The sequence below is a fragment of the Neodiprion pinetum genome, chromosome 5 (assembly GCF_021155775.2).
Source record: "Neodiprion pinetum isolate iyNeoPine1 chromosome 5, iyNeoPine1.2, whole genome shotgun sequence".
NCBI classification, from domain to species: domain Eukaryota; kingdom Metazoa; phylum Arthropoda; class Insecta; order Hymenoptera; family Diprionidae; genus Neodiprion; species Neodiprion pinetum.
Genome location: NC_060236.1, coordinates 16,012,827 through 16,032,043, shown reverse-complemented (window position 1 = coordinate 16,032,043; position 19,217 = coordinate 16,012,827). Strand labels below are relative to the sequence as shown.

Below are 19,217 nucleotides of genomic sequence, written 5' to 3'. Positions count from 1 at the left end.
AAGGGTTTCATGTGGTATGTAGGGTAAATGAAGCGCACCTAATGGTGTCTTTAACTTTACAGCAATTTCACTTTGAAACTTTTTTAGAAAAAAAAAATGTGACAGTTCAAGAATCAGTCGTAGAATATCTCACGGCGTTCATGCACCATCAAGATATCTCTCCACAAGTACAGCACACTGATACACAACATCTTATTCAGCTATATGACCAATATACATCGGAAACTTTAGAAGGCAAGCATGGAAAAACGGCACAATTTTACGCCATGTATATCGATTTGATAAATCTTTATCATTTATTCATTAAAAGTATTCGTGTAGGAGACTTAGATTTATATTTGTATGCACTTGGGAAAATTGTGAATTTATTCTTTTATTTTAATCAGCAAAACTACAGTCGGTGGCTAGTTTACTATATTAATCAACTGCAACATGTAGAGAATACACATCCCGGTCTCCGAGCCGAAATAGCTAAAGGCTCGTTTGGTGTTCGAAGGACAACTAAACGTTTCTCGCGGATCCCGGTAGATTTAACATTGGAGCAGACGATTAATGGTGAAGCAGCACGTCGGCTTACTGGAATCGTGAATTTTACGAACTCCATCTCTGCTAGACAACGTTGGGCACGAAATCATGGAGCTCGGACGCGAATAATCTCGCATGTTCTAACTCGTGCAGGACTTAACAGCCATCACGACATCACCGCAGACTTACATCCAGATCGAATTAAAAAACACCACAAACAAATTGAAGCGTTCAGGAAGAGCATTCAACAGACTACTAATCCATTCTCTTCTTCAATGGATCAGGACCAACTGTACAATATTTCAACTGGACAGGCTACTACTCCAGAAATAGCAAATAGTTTGTTGACTGCTGTGTCATCCGGAGAATTTTTGAGAGATTAGTTTATAACGGAGTGTAATATAAATTCAGACAGATTTCACAAAGCATTAAAAAAAAATCAGGTACTGACTTTCGAAAGTTTAAAGAAAAAAAAGACAGTCAAAATTGGAGGAAAAGTACATGAAGTCAAATTACAGCGAGATTTATTTGGGCGGTTATTAGCTTTATCATTAGACACTAATTTAAATCTTGAAAAAGTACTTTGCTTCCCTATTACTCCAGTTCCCCTATCACTATGTCACATAGACGGTTCAATCAATAAGACTGTTAAGTCAGTATTAGTCCAAGAGTTGGAGGAAAAAAATGGAAGAGATGGAGCAACCTCCACAGCAGATAGATTTTCTTATTGTAGATGGCTTCTTTTTTTTAAACACCTTCAAGCAAATGCCACGCAATTTTGGAGATTTATCAAAAAAAATTTTACAATCCCTCGTGATTAATTCGGCAAGTCATGTAATCATTGTATTTGATCGCTACTTTACACCTTCGATCAAAGATTGTGAGCATGCTCTCCGAGGTCATACGAATGACAAAGACTTCCACATCTCTGGTCCTCAACAAACGAGAACATCTGACTTTGCGAAAGACTTAAAAAATATCAAGTTTAAAGAAGCTCTCGTTAAATTTTTGATCGAGCATTGGGCTGATCAAGAGGTGGCTTCAATTATCGGTGACAAAAAAATATATCTCAGTCACGATTTGTGTTATGTATATTCTGTTACTGATAATAAAGTAACGCGAAACATCGATCATGAATTGTCGTGTCCTGATCACGAAGAAGCGGATACGAAAATCGTATTTATCGCTTGCTAAATAAAAGAAGATTCCACAGTTACTATCAGAACTTCCGATACGGATATTGTTGTGATTATGTTGGCCAATATGGAGCATCTTCAAGCATCGGTAAAAATCTGGATTGATCTTGGAGTAGGTAATACACGCAGATTTATTGATATTTCCGATCTTTTCATCAAGCTAGGTACACTAGTTTCACAAGCGCTACCAGCTCTGCATGCGCTAACAGGGTGTGATTATAATCCGGGTTTTTATCGACGAGGCAAAAAAAAGCCTTTGGACATTTTAATGGGATCTGTAGTTTTTCAGAAAACATTTGCGAATTTGGGATGTGAATCTTACAATGTTGGAGAATTACTGAACAATGTAGAATTTTTTGTTTGCCACATGTATGGTTTGAAAAAATTAGCGGATGTCAACCGAGCTAGAATAGAAATATTCAATAAAACCTACAAAGTCTCAGATACATCACAGCCCTTCTCATTAAACGTGCGCAATTACGACGCTTGCAATTTACCACCATGCCAATCGGAGCTACGGCAACATGTATTACGAACGCAATACATTGCATGCTTATGGAGGAATGCCCACTATCGAACTGTCACAGACATGTCACCAACAGATTTCGGCTGGAAAAATGTGGATGGCAAGCTGGAGATGACTTGGTTTCTCGGCAATCAACTACCAGAAGCATACGAGGATATCGTCATAAGACCTGACATTCTAGGGGATACTCCAGAATCAGGTATGTTTTTTTATAATACACTACTAATATCATGAAATAAATGCAATATTGTCAAGTAACATAACCATTTTTGATTACAGAAACGCAAGATGATCAAATTGATTCGAACTCCGAATATGAGGATGATTCATCTGATGATGAAGATTAAAAAAATCTTTATTAACACTTCCTTTACCATGAAACCATTTGAAATATTACCATTTGAAATATAAGCAATCGAAAGTCGTACATTTAACATTTATTCCGTATCCATAGTTAGAGTAGTAGAGTGAGCATTTTATTTAATAACAGCCATATTTTTCTTAGGATTGTTTTTAAAAACTGAGAATTATTAATTGAGAATATAACAAGTAATTTTTTTCAAAAAAACCATAAACAAGCAGTATTTATTTTTTTGTAAATAATTTTTAAAGTTGGTGACTTGCGATGATTCACGTGAGTGGAAGTAAGTGAGCGATAGTCGGTAAAGAAAGACAGCACTAGTGAGTGAGAAAGAAAACAATAGCCATTGACTATTGGTGTCCTTTACATGTCACGGTACTACCTTAAGCTGTCAGAACAATGAAATTCCTCCACATAATTATCAGATTATAGGTGAGCACAACAAGGACATCGAGCTGAACTGTCTGCATATAAATCTGATGAGCTTGAGTATTTCAAGGTCACTATTTTTTTTTTACATTTTCAAAAATCGGCTGTGAGTTCTGACTGCATCCAAATCGTCAGTCTTTTGAATAGGATACCTTTTAGAGGTCACTTAACATTCCCCCTGAATATCTGATGAGCTTAAATAAGTTTTTTTTTTTTTTCATTTTCTACCCCTTCGTGCTGCCACCCCCGACTTGTAAGCCGGCAGATTAATACTTCTCTGTTACCGGAAGCACATAGGGCGTATACGATATTAATGTCTGACGCACTCGAGTATTTCTTAATAATAAATTTTTTTTACATTTTTGAAAATTAGTACCTACTTCCCCCGGCAGTAAAAGAGCATATATCATATGAACTTTTTTTCTTTTTAGTATCTAATCTTTATGATCCAATAGGTTCTCGCAGCGCTAAAGTGACTTACCATTTAGCCTCTTGGGCTCCCCTACTATAAGCAGAACAGGCGACGAGAGAGAAGAATTGAAAATAGCCGACCTGTAGAACTTCGAAGCGAAACTGGGGGTAATGAAAAGAACGAAATACTCGAGAATAGCAACAGATACATACATAGAGAGCGACCTCACCTACAAAGAGAGAGACAACAAAGAGAAATCGCCAAAATCGCTGGGAAGGGAGAAAAAGAAAAAGACAACGACAAGCGGATAACAATTGGCTACAGAAAGCTGACAATAGACGAACGAACGCACCAGTGGGAAGACAGAGTAGGCTTTAGCAAAGGAAATGCGATGAATACACCTACATCGAAACCAGAGGTAACTCGGTAATCGACTACGGGCTGGCAAACGTGAACGCCCTAGAATATATGGCAGACTTCTCAGTCATAGAAAGAGCGGATTCAGACCACCTGCCCCTGAGAATCGACTTAAGAGTCGTGGAAAGAGACGAGGAACAAGAGGAAGAGAGAAGGAACAGAAGGAAAGAAGATCCTGGACAAAAGACAATACCCTGACTTTCAAGTCCATGGCTAGAAGCATCATCTTTAATGAAGGAAGGACACATGAAATGATGGAAGAGATTATCGAAAAACTGAGCAAAATAGGGCGGAAAGTAAAAGTGAAAACGAACAGATCGACGATCGGGCAGTTGAACTGGCGGGACGGTAAATGTACGGAGAAGAAACGGAAAACCAGAAAGGCACTGAGGAACTAGGGAAGAAGATTCAGGGATAAGGGACTCTACGAGGATAAGAAAAAACAGTTAAGAGACCTGTGCAGCAAGAGGAAAAAAGAGCGACAAGAGATCGAAGACAAGGAAATACAATAGATTAAAAACGAGAGCCAGGCATGGAAATACTTCAGCAAGGGAAGAAAAAGAAGGACGAGACTCACAAAAAAGGTCAAGATGGATGAATGGAAAAACCACTTCACTCAGTTCCTGGACAGGCCCGACGGAAAGACAGACAGAATAGGAGAGGCAGAGAGAAACACCTAAGACGTAAAAGAAGAAGGTGAGATCACGGGCCTGTAAATAAGAAAACAAATCGCCAAACTGAAAAATAGAAAAGCACCGGGCAAAAATGTGCTGGAAAACGAGATATGGATAAATAGCAACGAGAAAATAATACAGAACTTAAAAGGACTAATAAACATAGTATGGAACGGGGAGGGTCTCTCGAATAGATGGAAAGAGGAAAGAGGACCATAGTAATCCCAATCTACAAAAAAGGCAACAAAGACGTGGTCAAAAACTACAAGAGAATTACCTTATTAAACATGACATATAAGATCTATCCAATGGTTTTCAAGGAAATACAGGAGAAGCATCTGGAGGAGAGGTAGACGATTCCCGAAACACAAGCAGGATTCAGGAAAAACAGAAGCACGATTGACAACATATTAATACTGAATTATGTGATGAACAGGGAGCTGGCGAATAATGGCGGGAAAATCTACGCTATCTTCAGAGATTTCAGCGCCACCTTCGAGAAAGTCAACAGCCACAAGTTAAACGCATGCATCAGGAAAGCAAATACAGCAGGCTAAGAGAGAGAGTAAAAGAAATTTATGAAGAAACAAGAAACGCAGTTAAAATCCACAGAGAAACATTAAAAAAAAATTTGGACGCAAAAGAGCGTGAGTTAGGGTTGCCCTCTCAGCCCGACACTTTTCAACGTATACGCCGCAGACTTGGAGGAAACGATGCCAAGGGCATAGGCAGGAGGAATAATAATAGCAAAGGAAAAATCTGGACCCTAACCTACGCCGACGAGACAGTCCTGCTGGCCAGAAAGACTGAGGAACTGAAGGAGATAATCAAGGCATACCAAAGATATGTGGAGAAGAAAAACCTAACGTTAAGCGTGAAGAAATCCAATGTGATGATCTTCAAAAAAGGCAGATGCTTCAAGAAGACGGAATGAAAATAAAAGAAAGAGGAGATGGAGATGGTGGGAGATTTCAAGTACTGGACGTTCCGCTACCAAAAAAACCAACGATTTAAAAAACACATGGAGGAAACAGCACGAATACCGAACATGACAATGAGGGAAGTCGGGGGCACAGAGCAGTGGAAGTTCAGGGATAACTTCGACAGAAGGAGGAAAATGTACAAAAGCCTGGTGGAGAGCATCATGCTGTACGCGTCCGAGATTGAGGATTGGAAAGAAGAGAAACTGCTGGAAAAAGTACAGGAAAGATATCTGAGATGGACTCTAGGACTAGATCCAAACACACCCACGTACATAGTAAGAAAAGAAACCAAAGAAGAAAGCAAAATGGAAGAAGAGAGATTGGCACTACCAGAGAGGCGGAGGAAGGAGCCGGGGAATCGGTGAGGCAATGGAAGCAGGAACCAGCAATGAAGAAGAACTCCTACAGGCCGACACACGGGTACAACAAAAGGAACTCAGGAACAGATAAGGCTAGGGAGATACTGCCCAAGGTACCAGGAAATACTGACTGAAGTGGTCCCGGAACACATCGAAAAAGGATATAAAAGGAAGGACCAAAAGTTAATAGCCAGATTCAGGTGCGGCAACGAGGAATAAGGATACGAGCATTGGAGGAAGGATGACGAGAGACTGCATAGTCTCATATAGGTATGCAAACGAGAGAACACTCTCGAACATCTACTGTACGAATGCGACGACGGTCCAAGAGACAAAAGGAAATTGGCAGAAATACTGAGCACAAAAGGAGAGGGAACGGGCTGGATGAAAGAAGTGAGAAACCGCCAAAGAAAGAGAGAAAGAAAAAATAAAAATAAAAATAAGAAATGCAAATTACAAAAGAAAAAGTCAAATAAAATGTAGCAGAGTGAAGCAGTAGCGCGAACCAAATGTCACCTCTTTTTGAGCCGAAAGGCAAAAGAAAAACATATTCTGTAAAATAACATATACTGTAACGTACCGGTTACCCGAGCATACACGCATGATAGAGCAACATAGAAGAACCAATCTAACGTGAGCGGGATTACCTCACGCACGACGAGGCGACAACACTGAAGGATTAAAACCGACTATATAAAGGACCACGCTGAGCAGCAATAATCAGCAGTGTTCGAGCAAAGGGATGGCCTGTCTCACCAGATAGTTTCGACGCAGTAGACGAGGCAAAACGCCCGCCTGACTCGAGGGAGGAGAGTAAATTTCAATAGATTCAATTTAACATTGACTATTAAATTTAAAAATTCGAGTCGAAGCGACCAATTTAATCAAATTAAAAAGAAATGTGATTTCGAAAGCGAAACTCAATCGATAATGAATCAAATCAGAGAGAAGTAGGAAACCAGATCCAAACGATAAAATTAAAAGCAACGAAATAGAAAGCGATGTTCAAACTGATCATAACCAACTAAATTCAATAAATTAAGAAGGGAAAAGGAGGCGATAGCATAGAGATAAATACAGCTTCACGATTAAGATTAAACTTCAGATTACTGTGAAACTCAATTTATTATTGTATTATTTTTCTTTTATGTCAATTTTGTTATTAATATCATCGAACTATTATTTTGTAAAATGTATTATTATTCGTGCATTCGGCACTTTATAAACTATACGCGGTTGTTTCCTTATTCGATAAGATAGGGAGTAATCTCGTATAATTTAGGGGTTCAGCGACGGTGACACAACCTTACACTTGGCATCGTTATAAACCATGACCCAGTCGTGTAATTGTGGATCCCGAGCCTGATTGACAGCCACGGCAATCCACGCTGGACTGTAGAAACAAACTATCGATAAAGTAAACGGGCACGGCTGGCACGGGAATTTCAAACGCTGCATCGCTGGAGGGACCACGGCGACGACATTAGCGCTCGAGACCGTGGAGTAGGTTAAAACACGAACGACGGCTGTAGTCCAGCTCTAGTTGTGAAAAAAAGCGGTGAAGGTAATTCCTTAGCACGTCAAGGATAAATTAAAGCAGCGCAGGGTTTTTTTTTTTTTGAACTGGCAATAGCTATCTTTCTTGTCTCTGTTCCCTTCAAATAGCCCGAATTTGACGAATAAACTCACTATTAACATCTTTCTGCAATGAACTCACAACCGATGCACTTTCCATGAGCGAAACAGCCCTCGAGAAAGTCAGCAAACGTTAGAATACATACTGTACGATAATATTTACTTCGCCGTCCGTGACCGCCACATTCATTTGATCGAAACAATTATGCCTCTCCGTGTATCAAAGAAATAATTTTTGTATCAATTATTCGATAAATACCTTTTATATTCGGAAACTTCGGGTACGCACACATATTGCAAAAGGGACGGAGGTAAAAGATAATTGCACTGAGAAAAAGCATCGTTTGAGCCAAACAAATATTTCTTTGCGCGGAGTGGCGGAATAAGTATTTTGTTGCTCGACCTAAAATTTTACTTGATCTTACCAATTTTTACACTGTTTCGAAAACGCCAATATTTTTTTTTTCTTTTAGTTTGACGAAGAACAAATGACAAAAATAGTGCATGGTCAGCTAATTTCTTATCTTCCTCAACAGTCTTATCAAACGGCAGGAAACTCGACTTTCAGAATTTACTGATACGTGTAGACATGTATTCCTACCGCATGATTCAAGAGTTGAAGCAGTCAACAGGAAATGTGAACTTTGGGTGAGTATTTATGTCCCGTGTGTGTCAGCATACACGTTGCCTATATCAACGGTATCAAAACTTTTCATCGTTACACCAGCCTGCGTTCATTCTTTGTAATTTCTGAATAGATCGACAAATATTCGTCTCTGTCGAGGTCTCTGTGAATATTATTGCTAACCCTGCATTAAAGTTTTGGGGAACCATAAATCATATTCTGACCTCATTGCACTATAATACTATAGTAGGGTGCTGATTTTATATTGATTCATTCTTTCGATATGCATATAATTCTGAGAACGAAATGATTTTCCGCGTCAAGAGAATTTCGTTATCTATTTTCCATAATTTTCTAAATTATTATTTTCGAACTAAATAACTTTTACCGACATGTTGTGAAACACATGCAAATTGCGTAGAAGATTGACTTATGAGAAAATCAAAAATTGGAGCCTCGCTTTTCAGACTATAATACAGACAGTATTGAATACCGCTGATTTTCATGATCTAATCGGATACATACAAATTATTTACACTTTGTAGTTTTCCAGAAATCAATTGTTGATTATAATTTGGTCTTATATAGTTAGACAATTTTGTATTACCTCCTCTTTACAATTGTAATTTGCAACGATTTTTTAAATTTCTAACGATAAAATATAATTGTGTAAATTGACATCAAGATATTTTTCTAATTTCTACTACTTTTTTCTACTCACTATACAAAACTATAATTTACCATTCTTATACAAATTCGGTAACTATTTACAGGGTGTGCATTTTTTTATAGCATATAACACAGTGTATTCTGAACAACTGCACGAAGGGGTTAGTTTAATCCGAAAATACTAATTTTAAAAGCGACGAAAAAACAAGGTAATATTGCTGATCTCATATCCAAAATATCATATATAATTAAAGTCAACACCCTTCTATGATTGTAACATAAATAACTTAGCAAGCTGTATGTCCATAATCCGTACTCTGTTTCTCTAACTTATCACTTATATTGCTATTGGTTTAGCCAAATGTTTAACGCCGAGGAACATTATAACTCGAACTGGAAACAGAACTTTCGGATCGTAGGCGACGTACCGCGTTACAAACATACATTACTAATGTAAGTGCTAGTTCATTCCTACTACGGCATACCCGATTTTATCAATACAGCTCCCGCCGACCACATGCAGGTTAATTTCACTGTCGAAAAACGTTGAAAACGGCGGTCACGGCAACTGATCGAAAAGAAAGTAAGTCTTTCTTTGGAGGGTGACAATCTCGTATACAGTCAGCCTTCTGGCGAACCAGCTAATTTTAAGAAGACCAAAACGTGATTTTGAAGCTATAATATAAATGTAAAATTAATTGGGCCCAGTAGGTAAATTCGTGAATTTTAAAGTCAGAATAAAGTGATGGCTGCAAAACTAAAGAAAGTTAGAATGTTTTTTCACATTACCTTTAGAGTAGGATGAATAGCAAATAAATTCTTTAAAAATGTAGCCGACCCGAGTTCCAGTTTTATATTTCAGCTTAAACTGGCGTTTGGTTATTTTTAAGACCGGTTGTATTGCCCAAGAGCTGGATGCCATTTATATACTTATAAATAATAGTATACTGTGTTACAAGTGCGAAAAATGGGCGATTTCTTACGAATGTGAAGTTTGTAGCGTGAGCCGGAAAGGTTAGTGCCGCGTTCACACGAGTGCTGCAATCGCACGAATGCTAGCGTAAACGTAGCATAAGCCAATGAGAGTGCTGTAAACACAAGAATCAGATATCCCTGGTAAGAATAATTTCTACGATAAACTAAGAAATATAGTAATATATGGAAAATCATAGTATTTCCGAGTTTTTGTCGTAAAAAACTACGAATTTCAACAAACAATTATGAAAATCTAATATTTACTAAGAATAATTGAGAAGAAGTAAAATTAAACAAACTTATTAAATTTTCGTAAACTATTGTAGAAATTTACGTATTTATTTCAGTTGGGTGATCATTTTTCGTACATCGTCATAAAATACTACAAACTTCTACCGCCAAGTTACAAAAGTTCTGTACTTACTCAATGCTCAAATAGTTCTTCGTAATCTATTGTACAAAACGATACATTTTCACGAATAATCACGCAATTCTATTACGGGTGAAAAAAATAATAGTCTTTGTAAGTTTTCCTAATCCGAACGAAGGTGCGAGGTCGACAGTAAAGCGTTAGATATAATATAATCTTATGAAAATAGCATATTATTATGAATTATTAGAGTACAAAGCTCATGTTCCACAATCACCAATTATTTTCAAGTTTCGGGGTCAGTGCTGAATGTGATTCTAAATTTACACACCGAATTTCGTATGCAACAACCTTTCCGAACATCAGATAGGTCTTGGCACGCGAATTAGCAATCAGCAATTTTTAACAATTTTACAACGGCCATCCCCCGAATTTGGAAGTGAGTTCCGAATTCCTTCCCAAATCTACAAATCAAAATTTGCATACATCGATTATTCAGAGCAATCATAGTGCATCTCCGCGGATACCTTTTGCTTCTGGCCCCTGAGGGTATCAGCGTCAGCGATGCTGTCAGGTGGTGCGCGTGGCAGCCAGCTCTGGCCGTAAGTTTCAGCTTCATAAATGGGCCAAATATGCTATTGAATAGTAGTTTTGGTCGCAGATAATCATAGAAATTATTTTCATCGGGGATTGCCCATTCGCACCGTTGCTGTATAAGTATGCGTGATGAGTAACATGTGTCTGTATGTCTTTATGATCTTGGTTTCTTTATGAAGCACATTTTATATAAAAAAATGTAAAACACAAATGAACTATTGTATATTTAATGTAATCATTGAAACATGTTCACATTAAGGTAGTGTGTTGCTGAATAAGTATGCGTGATGAGTAACATGTGTCTGTATGCAAGAATCTGCTTAACAACAAGTTAGTCCCGAGTTAAACCTCGTGTTGTTCACACGTACTATACTTGTCCCCTGCTCCAAAATAAAATGTTATTCCTGTATTACGGTATTAGTACAGGTTATGGTCTGCTCGCGAAAAAGTACTGGCAATATCTTGCCACGTGTGTGCAGCGTGTGTGCAAGTGAGCATTATTGTGCTGCACCAAAAAAGACAAATAAATAATAAAAAAAAAAACGGTTTCTTATGTGAAAAAAACCTCGTGATATCTCAACGTGTCGTGTTGTAATAATAGACCGATTTACCAATCTATTGAGAAGCTTATTGGCTTTGAAAACTATCAAGACTGGGCGATGTGGGGCGGTGTCAAAGTTCCGAATTTGAAAAGTTCCGAAGGCGCAGAATTCCGAACTTTTTCGTGATGAAACTTAAAGTAAAGAAACAAAACTTCGAGGAATCATCAAAGTTTCGAATGGTCAAAAAACCGACGGCTCAAAGGTCCAAAATGCAAGATTCCGAAAAGTAAAATTCCGATAGAGCAAAATTCCAAAAAGTAAAGTTACGATAGAGCAAAATTCCGAAAAGCAAAAATTCCAATAGAACAAAAAACTTAAAACAAAGTTTATTGAAAATTTTATGTACTACAAATTTGGTTCACACCATTTTTACTTTCATTAACCATTAACTATATATTTAGCAATAACTATGCTAAAGAAAGTTTGATACGCTATAAATAAAAACATATGCATTATACAGAAAAAAGTTTCTAATAAAAGTTATAGGAAATATTATCATCCACAAAATCTATTGTTACTACATTTTTGTCGGGTGCGGGTAAAAAAGCGGAAAAACCAAAAATCAGAATGGTCTGCATGAAAACAGTCTCGCGATGGCTCATTTTACTCCTTATTCTTTTCGCACTTTCGGAATTTTGTCTTTTCGGTATTTTGTCCTGTCAGAATTCCGCCTTTTCCGAACTTTGAGCGTCGGATTTTCGATCATTCGAAAATTTGATATTTCGTCACAGTTTTGTTTCTTTACTTTAAGTTTCGCCACGAAAATATTCGGGATTCTGCGCTTTCGGAACTTTTCGAATTCGCAACTTTGACACCGCCCCGGCGATGTTTATGGAAGCATATTTGCAAATGGAAAGACTTTGGAAATTTATTGAGGCATCCATTCCAGATGAACTTGATCCCAATAAACAAAATAATATCGAAGTGCGTTCCAGAATCATAATGACCGTTAGCTCCGACGTTCGAACTCATTTCGACAAAACGGATACGGCGAAAGTCATTTAGGAAAAAATAAAAGCTGTTTATGATGACAACGCGGTGTGTAATGCATGTACCCTATGGACCTATGTGTCACCTTCTTAAATCAGTGTAACTCTGCCGAAGAATACATAACAAAAAAACCCAACGCTGCCAAACGTCTGAAGGCTCATGGTATTGCCATATCCGATCAGCTGGTTGGTATACTTGCTTATGGGCCTACCGGACGATTATTATCGTCCGATGAAAATGGCACTTCGAAACTCAGTTACAACGATGACAACCGAACTCGCCAAGAAAAGTATCCTTGAAGAAGCAAAACAAAAAGAAGGCACGGAGTTACGTGACGGTCGCGGCTTATATTCGCGCGCATCACATCAAGATTTTCGGTGAGCAAACAATCATGCTCGTTTCAAGCCCGCCTTCAAACATGCTTCAAACCCAAATGTCATGGATGTGTGGCAGACCTGGCCACTACTCGATAGACTGCAGATTTGTCGCTTCAAATGGGCATGTAAAAAAACTGCTTTTACAAACTTTCGCCCTGGCAAAGTAAGAAGCATTTCTATGGCAAATGTAAAGAAAGTCTTAGTTGAAGGTGAAGCTGAAGTAACTATAAAATGCAAAACACCCGGCGAATATTGTAAGGTACATCTCACAAATGTCTTATGTGTACCACAGATAGTGTCTAACCTAGTCTCAATCAGCTGTGTGACGAACAATAATGCGTATGTCTCATTTGAAAAAAGCAGCTGCCTTGTTAAAAATGCTGAAAATTGAATTGTGATGTCAGCAAAACAAATATTTAATAGAATCTACAAAATTAACTTGTCAAACAATTTTAGCCCAAATGCGACACCGTGTTAACCAGTTCTTTTATCTGCTACCACCAACAAGGCAAAGATGTTTGCCTGGCACCGAAGGCTAACACATTTGAATTACCAGTCTCTCTCTCAACTGGTAAACCATGCAGACGAAATCCAAATATCTGACAAAGAAAAACCATTCCATCAAGCTTGCACCTATGGTAAAAATGTCAAAAATTCTTTCCAACCATCAAGAAGAAAAGCTAATTCCGACCTGGAACTTCTACACACAGCCCTGTGTAAAATCAGACCTACATCAATAGAGGGTCACAATTATTTTATGGTTATGTGTGACGACTATTTAAGAATGATTTTTGCGTTTCCGTTGAAAAGAAATTGTGAAGCTGCCGAATCTCTGGAAATATTAATAATTTTTGCTCAGAATCAGACCGAATAAACTGTGAAAGTACGAAGTGACACTGGGCGCGAATACGTCAACATTGACCTTGTAAGTGTGAATATAGAAAGTGTTCTTCCTCTTCGAGACACAACTTGTAAGAATGTCTGTAAGTGTGTTTACATTTTGGAATCTTACGCTTCTTGATGCGAAGCTCGTAAGACAGTCAATGACCGTCTAATATTGAAATGCGGATATGCATCATCAATATTAATATTAATCACGAGGCATTTTTCATTGTTGAAACGTATAATTTTGAAAAACTGGTAAATTCGAAAAATTAACGACGGAGCCAGGAATCGAACCTGGTATCTCCCTAAGTGGTCTAGTGGAGTAAGGCTCCGGTAAAGCATCGCTAGATACCAGGTTCGATTCCTGGCTCCGTCGTTAATTTTTCGAATTGACCTTGTAACTTTAGGAAAAGATTGGGCATAGATCATTAACTAACTGTTTCCGGTAACTCTTAATCAAATGGTTGAGCTGAACGGGTAAACAGAATTCGAGAAGAAAAAGCTCGATGTATGCTGGCTGATTCAAACTTGAAGAAAATTTTTTGGTCCGAAACCTTTGCGACTGCAGCTTATCTGGCTAATCAATCCCCAAGAGCTGCTCTTGCTACAAAAACACCTTACGAATTATGTTTTGGAAGAAAACCCAATATTTCTAACCTAAAAATCTGTGGATATAAAGCCTATTCACTCATTCCATCCAAGGATCATCAAAAATTCGACAAAAAATCATCGGCCTGCACATTTGTAGGTTATTGCAAGGATCCAAATACCTATAAGTTGTGGAACATCAATAACAAAAAATTCATAAGAAGCAGAGATGTAATCTTCGATGAAGACTTGAAAAGGAAAGACTCAAAATCGACTGTCATGTTACCACTAGGCCAGAACGATGCTCAACCACTGGACCTGGAAGAAATAACAGACCCTGATGACAGCAATGCTTTTGAAGATGCTAGCTCGAAGCCTATCGATGAACCTATCCCAACCGAAACTTAAATTAGGGAAGAGCAAGAAACTAATTCCTCCGATGAGACGGACTCGCACGATTTCTCCTCAGACCAGCTAAAAACTACAGCCAAAGAAACAATCAATGAACCCAAACAGTCTATGGGATCGATTAGAAAACTGCAAAAAAATACCTCAAAAACTCAAGGACTACGAGTGCGATATGACGTCACTTCTATCAACTCTAACTGAAGCAAGGACTTATTAAGAAGCAATATTCAGCGCTATTGTTCAAGACTGGAAGAAAGCCTAGGACTGCGAATACAATTCAATAATGTCTCATAACACATGGGAACTAATAGATCGTCCCACTGAAACGAACGTTATTTGGACAAAATGGATTAATAAACTAAAACAATCAGATGACGGAGTCAAATTCAAGGCCAAACTGGTGGCTCAAGGTTTCAAGCAAGTTGAAGGCATAGATTATCAAGATATTTTTTCTCCAGTTGCTCGATATTCGACAATACGTATGCTCTTTGTGCATGCTGCTCAATATAACCTAAAAATAATATATTTGGATGTTGTAACAGCCTTCCTTCATAGCGATGTCACTGAAGATATCTATTTAACTGAACCGGTTGGCTATATCGGTCGAGGCAATCAAAACAAGGTATGCAAACTAAAAAAGGCTATTTATGGCCTCAAACAGGCAAATAGGTCTTGGTACATTAAACTCGAATTAACTCTTACTTCTATAGGTCTATCTAAGTCAAGAAATGATCCATGGCTTTGTTGACGATATTGTTCTGTTCTACAAGCATGCCAAAGTCATTGATTGGTCTAAGTCACAATTAAAACATATTTTAGAAATAAAAGATCTTGGTCCTGTAAAAAAATTGGTAAGTATTAATAATATCCGAGATGAACAAAAAGGAACTATTACGCTTCATCAACATTATGTTCAAAAAATGTTAGAAGATTACAACCTTGAAGTCTGCTCAGGTGCTTCGAAACCTATTGATCCGGGATTAGATCTTAAATCTGATTTGACAGAAAAAACTCGAAAACAAATTGACAAGCTGAAAAAGATTCCATACCAAAATGCCATTGGTTCGCTAATGTATTGACTGCAATCTACAAGGCCTGATATCGCCTACGCCATCAGCTTATTAAGCAAATTTAACACTTCCTACAATCAAACTCACTGGGAAGCAGTAAAATATCTTTTCCATTACCTAAAAGCAACGTCTCAACTTGATCTAACTTTTTCAAAAAATAGTTGCGTAAAAGCATTTGGCTATTGTGACGCTAGTTATGCCTCAGATAAGACAGACTTTAAGTTGATAACAGGATGTCTTCCTGATGCAGGAAAGTGCAATAAGCTGGCGCTTAAAAAAACAATCAACTATAGCCAAATCCAGTACTGAAGCAGAACTTCAATCCCTATCGGATGCGGCAGATGAAACCTTATGGCTCAGAAAAATCATCAAGGAACTCAAACTTGAAGACGAAGGGCCAACAATGATTATGTACGACAACAGAAGTACAATTGAATTTGCCAATAATGCAAAGTTTAGTCACAACCTAAAACACATCAACGTCTGATACCACTCAATCATAGAAAAAATCGATAAACGAGAAATTAAACTGAACCCAGTATCAGCCGATGAAATGATTGCTGACATGCTCACTAAACCCGTGGGCCCAAGAAAAATACAATAGTTTATAGAAAACACAAGATTATCGGATAAATTTCTCAAATAATAAATATGCACATAACCCTGTGAGGTCACGAAAATAACCTTCATCATAGACTGGAGTGCTCTAAATGCATTATACGATTATAATTAATAACAAAATCTGTACAAATAGGAATCCTCATAATATTAAGGCAGTCAGCTTCATAAATGGGCCAAATATGTTATTGAATAGTAGTTTTGATCGTAGATAATCATAGAAATTATTTTCGAAAAAAAATCGTAGCAGGCTATAATCCACAAGATTTCTAACTAAATTCACAACTAATTGAATGTACTGATACCGAGTTCCGCCAAAAATTTCTATGTCAGTTGTAGATGTACGTATTTGTAGATGTACGTATGTTGTAAAATCTACGTATTTACATCTACAACTCGACATAGAAATTTTTGGCGGAACTCGGTATCAGTACATTCAATTAGTTGTGAATTTAGTTAGAAATCTTGTGGATTATAGCCTGCTACGATTTTTTTCCGCTGCTCTACTTAAATAAAGGCCTTCAAGCTCGTTTTTACCATTTGGCTCCAATATTAAACTTTGACCCTCTTGGGCCACGGGTAAACGTTGTCCGATTGGGCTTAAACTTTGCACACATTTTTTTTTTGGCAAGTGGGAGATATGCAAGGGGTGAGAGGTTTGAAATTCCGACTTACCCAAAATAAGGACCACCCTACTGTATAAGTATGCGTGATGAGTAACATGGGTCTGTATGGAAGAATATGCTTAACAACAAGTTAGGCCCGAGCTAAGTCTCATATTATTCACACCTAGTGTACTTGTCCCCTGCTCCAAAATAAAATGTTATTCCTCTATCACGGTATTACTACACGCGCATATGGCACCTGCTATTTCCTCAAACAGCTGTGAAGGAAACTTGGATTTGAAAAGCAAACAAATGTCATATAATAATATGAAAGAAGTAAAGAAGTAGTAGAAATATCAAGGGCAATCAAGAGGTTCAGAGGCACACTCTTGGCTTCACGAAACCTAAGCTAGATGCACAAACATGTTAAACTCAGCCCAATGACGTCACTGGTGGTGCATAAAGTCCATGCGTAAAATTAACTTATCGGAAAGTGAGCATGCGCCAAAAAGCCCAAATGTGTGAAATTAAGAATTTCAGCTAAGCGTTTGCGCCAAAGTCATTTTACCGCACTGTGAATGTGTAGGAAAAAAATTATCCTGCATCGTAGAATGTGTATACATGCTATGAAAAATACAGTCGCATAGATATAAAAGACCTGCAAAAAAAATAACATCAACCTTTTTTGGTTTCTAACGTGACCAATCAGGTTAAAGAGGTGTACCGCAAAACCCTTAGCAACCCCAATGTTATCAAACATGAGATTCATTGTGCGGCCGAAATCAAGGTTCCAGTATAATTATTCTTATATAAAAAATAATTGCAATAAGCCCCACATTATGTAAATGATATTGTTCGTAAATTTTGAAACTACGCAGGCTGTGGGGAAAGTGGTGAACATAAGACATAAGATCTTATATATATATTCGACAATTTAACTCAATAATTCATGAAAATTCCATACTTCCTCACCTTAAAAGCCCAATATCTCAATAAATATCGATGTTAGCAATTTGGTTTTCTGGAACTTTTTTGTAGGTAATTCAATTTCCTACAAATTTGTTGTTTTTTTTTTTTTGTAGCTCTTGTCATTTACGAGATAGGGGCAAAAAAACAAGAATTTCATGAAAAAATTGGGTTTGGGTGGCCCGTACGACTTCGCCGGTGTGAGTTACGACTTCACCGCAATGAGCACTTTTGTAGAGCATTTCATTATGAAGAAAACCTACTGATGTCCTAGACTATACCATAAAATGCCTCTGAACTATAGATGTTTTAAAGAAAAAAATTAAAGTTTACGTGTATTTTAAGCGGGAAATCTTTACATGCCTTGGGCGAGCACTTAATATTAATATTAAGGGCTCAATCTTTCAGGGAATTTTTGTTGTTGTATTTCCAACAAAATTTTACGATGGGACCGAAAAAAAATAGTCCAAAAAAAAAGCACCCTAATATAATATGATAATAGTAACACGTAATTTCTTGAAGTGAAATCTTATAACTGTCGTGACATATAAATTTTAATCGAATTGCTATTTCTTAGATACGCAGTTATAGGTTTTGTGACAAGAATTAGAACCATCTGCTAACCTCTGGTTAAAACCTTCTTCATTAACTATTTCTTCAGCCCATGTTAAAACTCAAAGACGAAACCTGTAGAGAAAGAAAATCACGTTGAAGGTTTTACTACATAGTAGAAATATGAGTAAAACAAAAAAAATGTATGTACATTAGACTGTATAAAAAAAATGGATTATTTTCTTTTAAAAATTCAAGTCAAAAATATTGTTTGAAACGATAAAACAAAGATGCTGTCCAAGTTTCAGCTCTTAATGTTAATATTGAGAGGTGCCTCGTCGCGATTTTCTAATTCCCATTCAAATAACATGGAAAAAATTTGTTTTAATCTTTGGAATTTTATAACTTGTCAACGCATTAGTACATTGATAAGACTAAAAAGATAATTGTACTCTTTCGAAAGTTATTTAAGGTCAAAGGTCAACAAAGGACGTTAAATAACTTTTGGAAAAGTAGATTTATCACAAAATGACAAGATGCCTTTTTTGTAGAGTGTTCGATTACCTACAAAAATATGTTCTAGTCTTATCAGTATGCTAATGCGTTGACGAGTTATAAAATTCCAAAGTTCAAAACAAATTTTCGCATGTTATTTAAATTCGAATTTAAAGAGAAAAAAAATACAAGGGCAATAAACATGTGAATGACACTCGTTAGAATAAGCATTTCATTTAAATTGTAATCCGAACAACGGCATGAACACTGTCATCGCGTTTGCAATTTGACGTTCGGACAGCATCATT

At 37.3% G+C, this 19,217-nt stretch overlaps 2 protein-coding genes across 2 annotated transcripts in view; one reads left to right on the top strand and one right to left on the bottom strand.

Moving 5' to 3' along the window:
- Positions 1 to 19,217, bottom strand: part of LOC124220589 (phospholipid scramblase 1) — an 83,380-nt gene that overhangs the window by 62,629 nt on the left and 1,534 nt on the right. The gene's annotated exons all lie outside the window — the stretch shown is intronic.
- On the top strand, positions 14,887 to 16,160 carry LOC138191039 (uncharacterized). Its single transcript, XM_069136502.1, has 4 exons — positions 14,887 to 15,031; positions 15,146 to 15,225; positions 15,314 to 15,454; positions 15,924 to 16,160. Exons 1-4 carry the CDS (start codon positions 14,887 to 14,889, stop codon positions 16,158 to 16,160), a joined length of 603 nt encoding a protein of 200 aa, XP_068992603.1.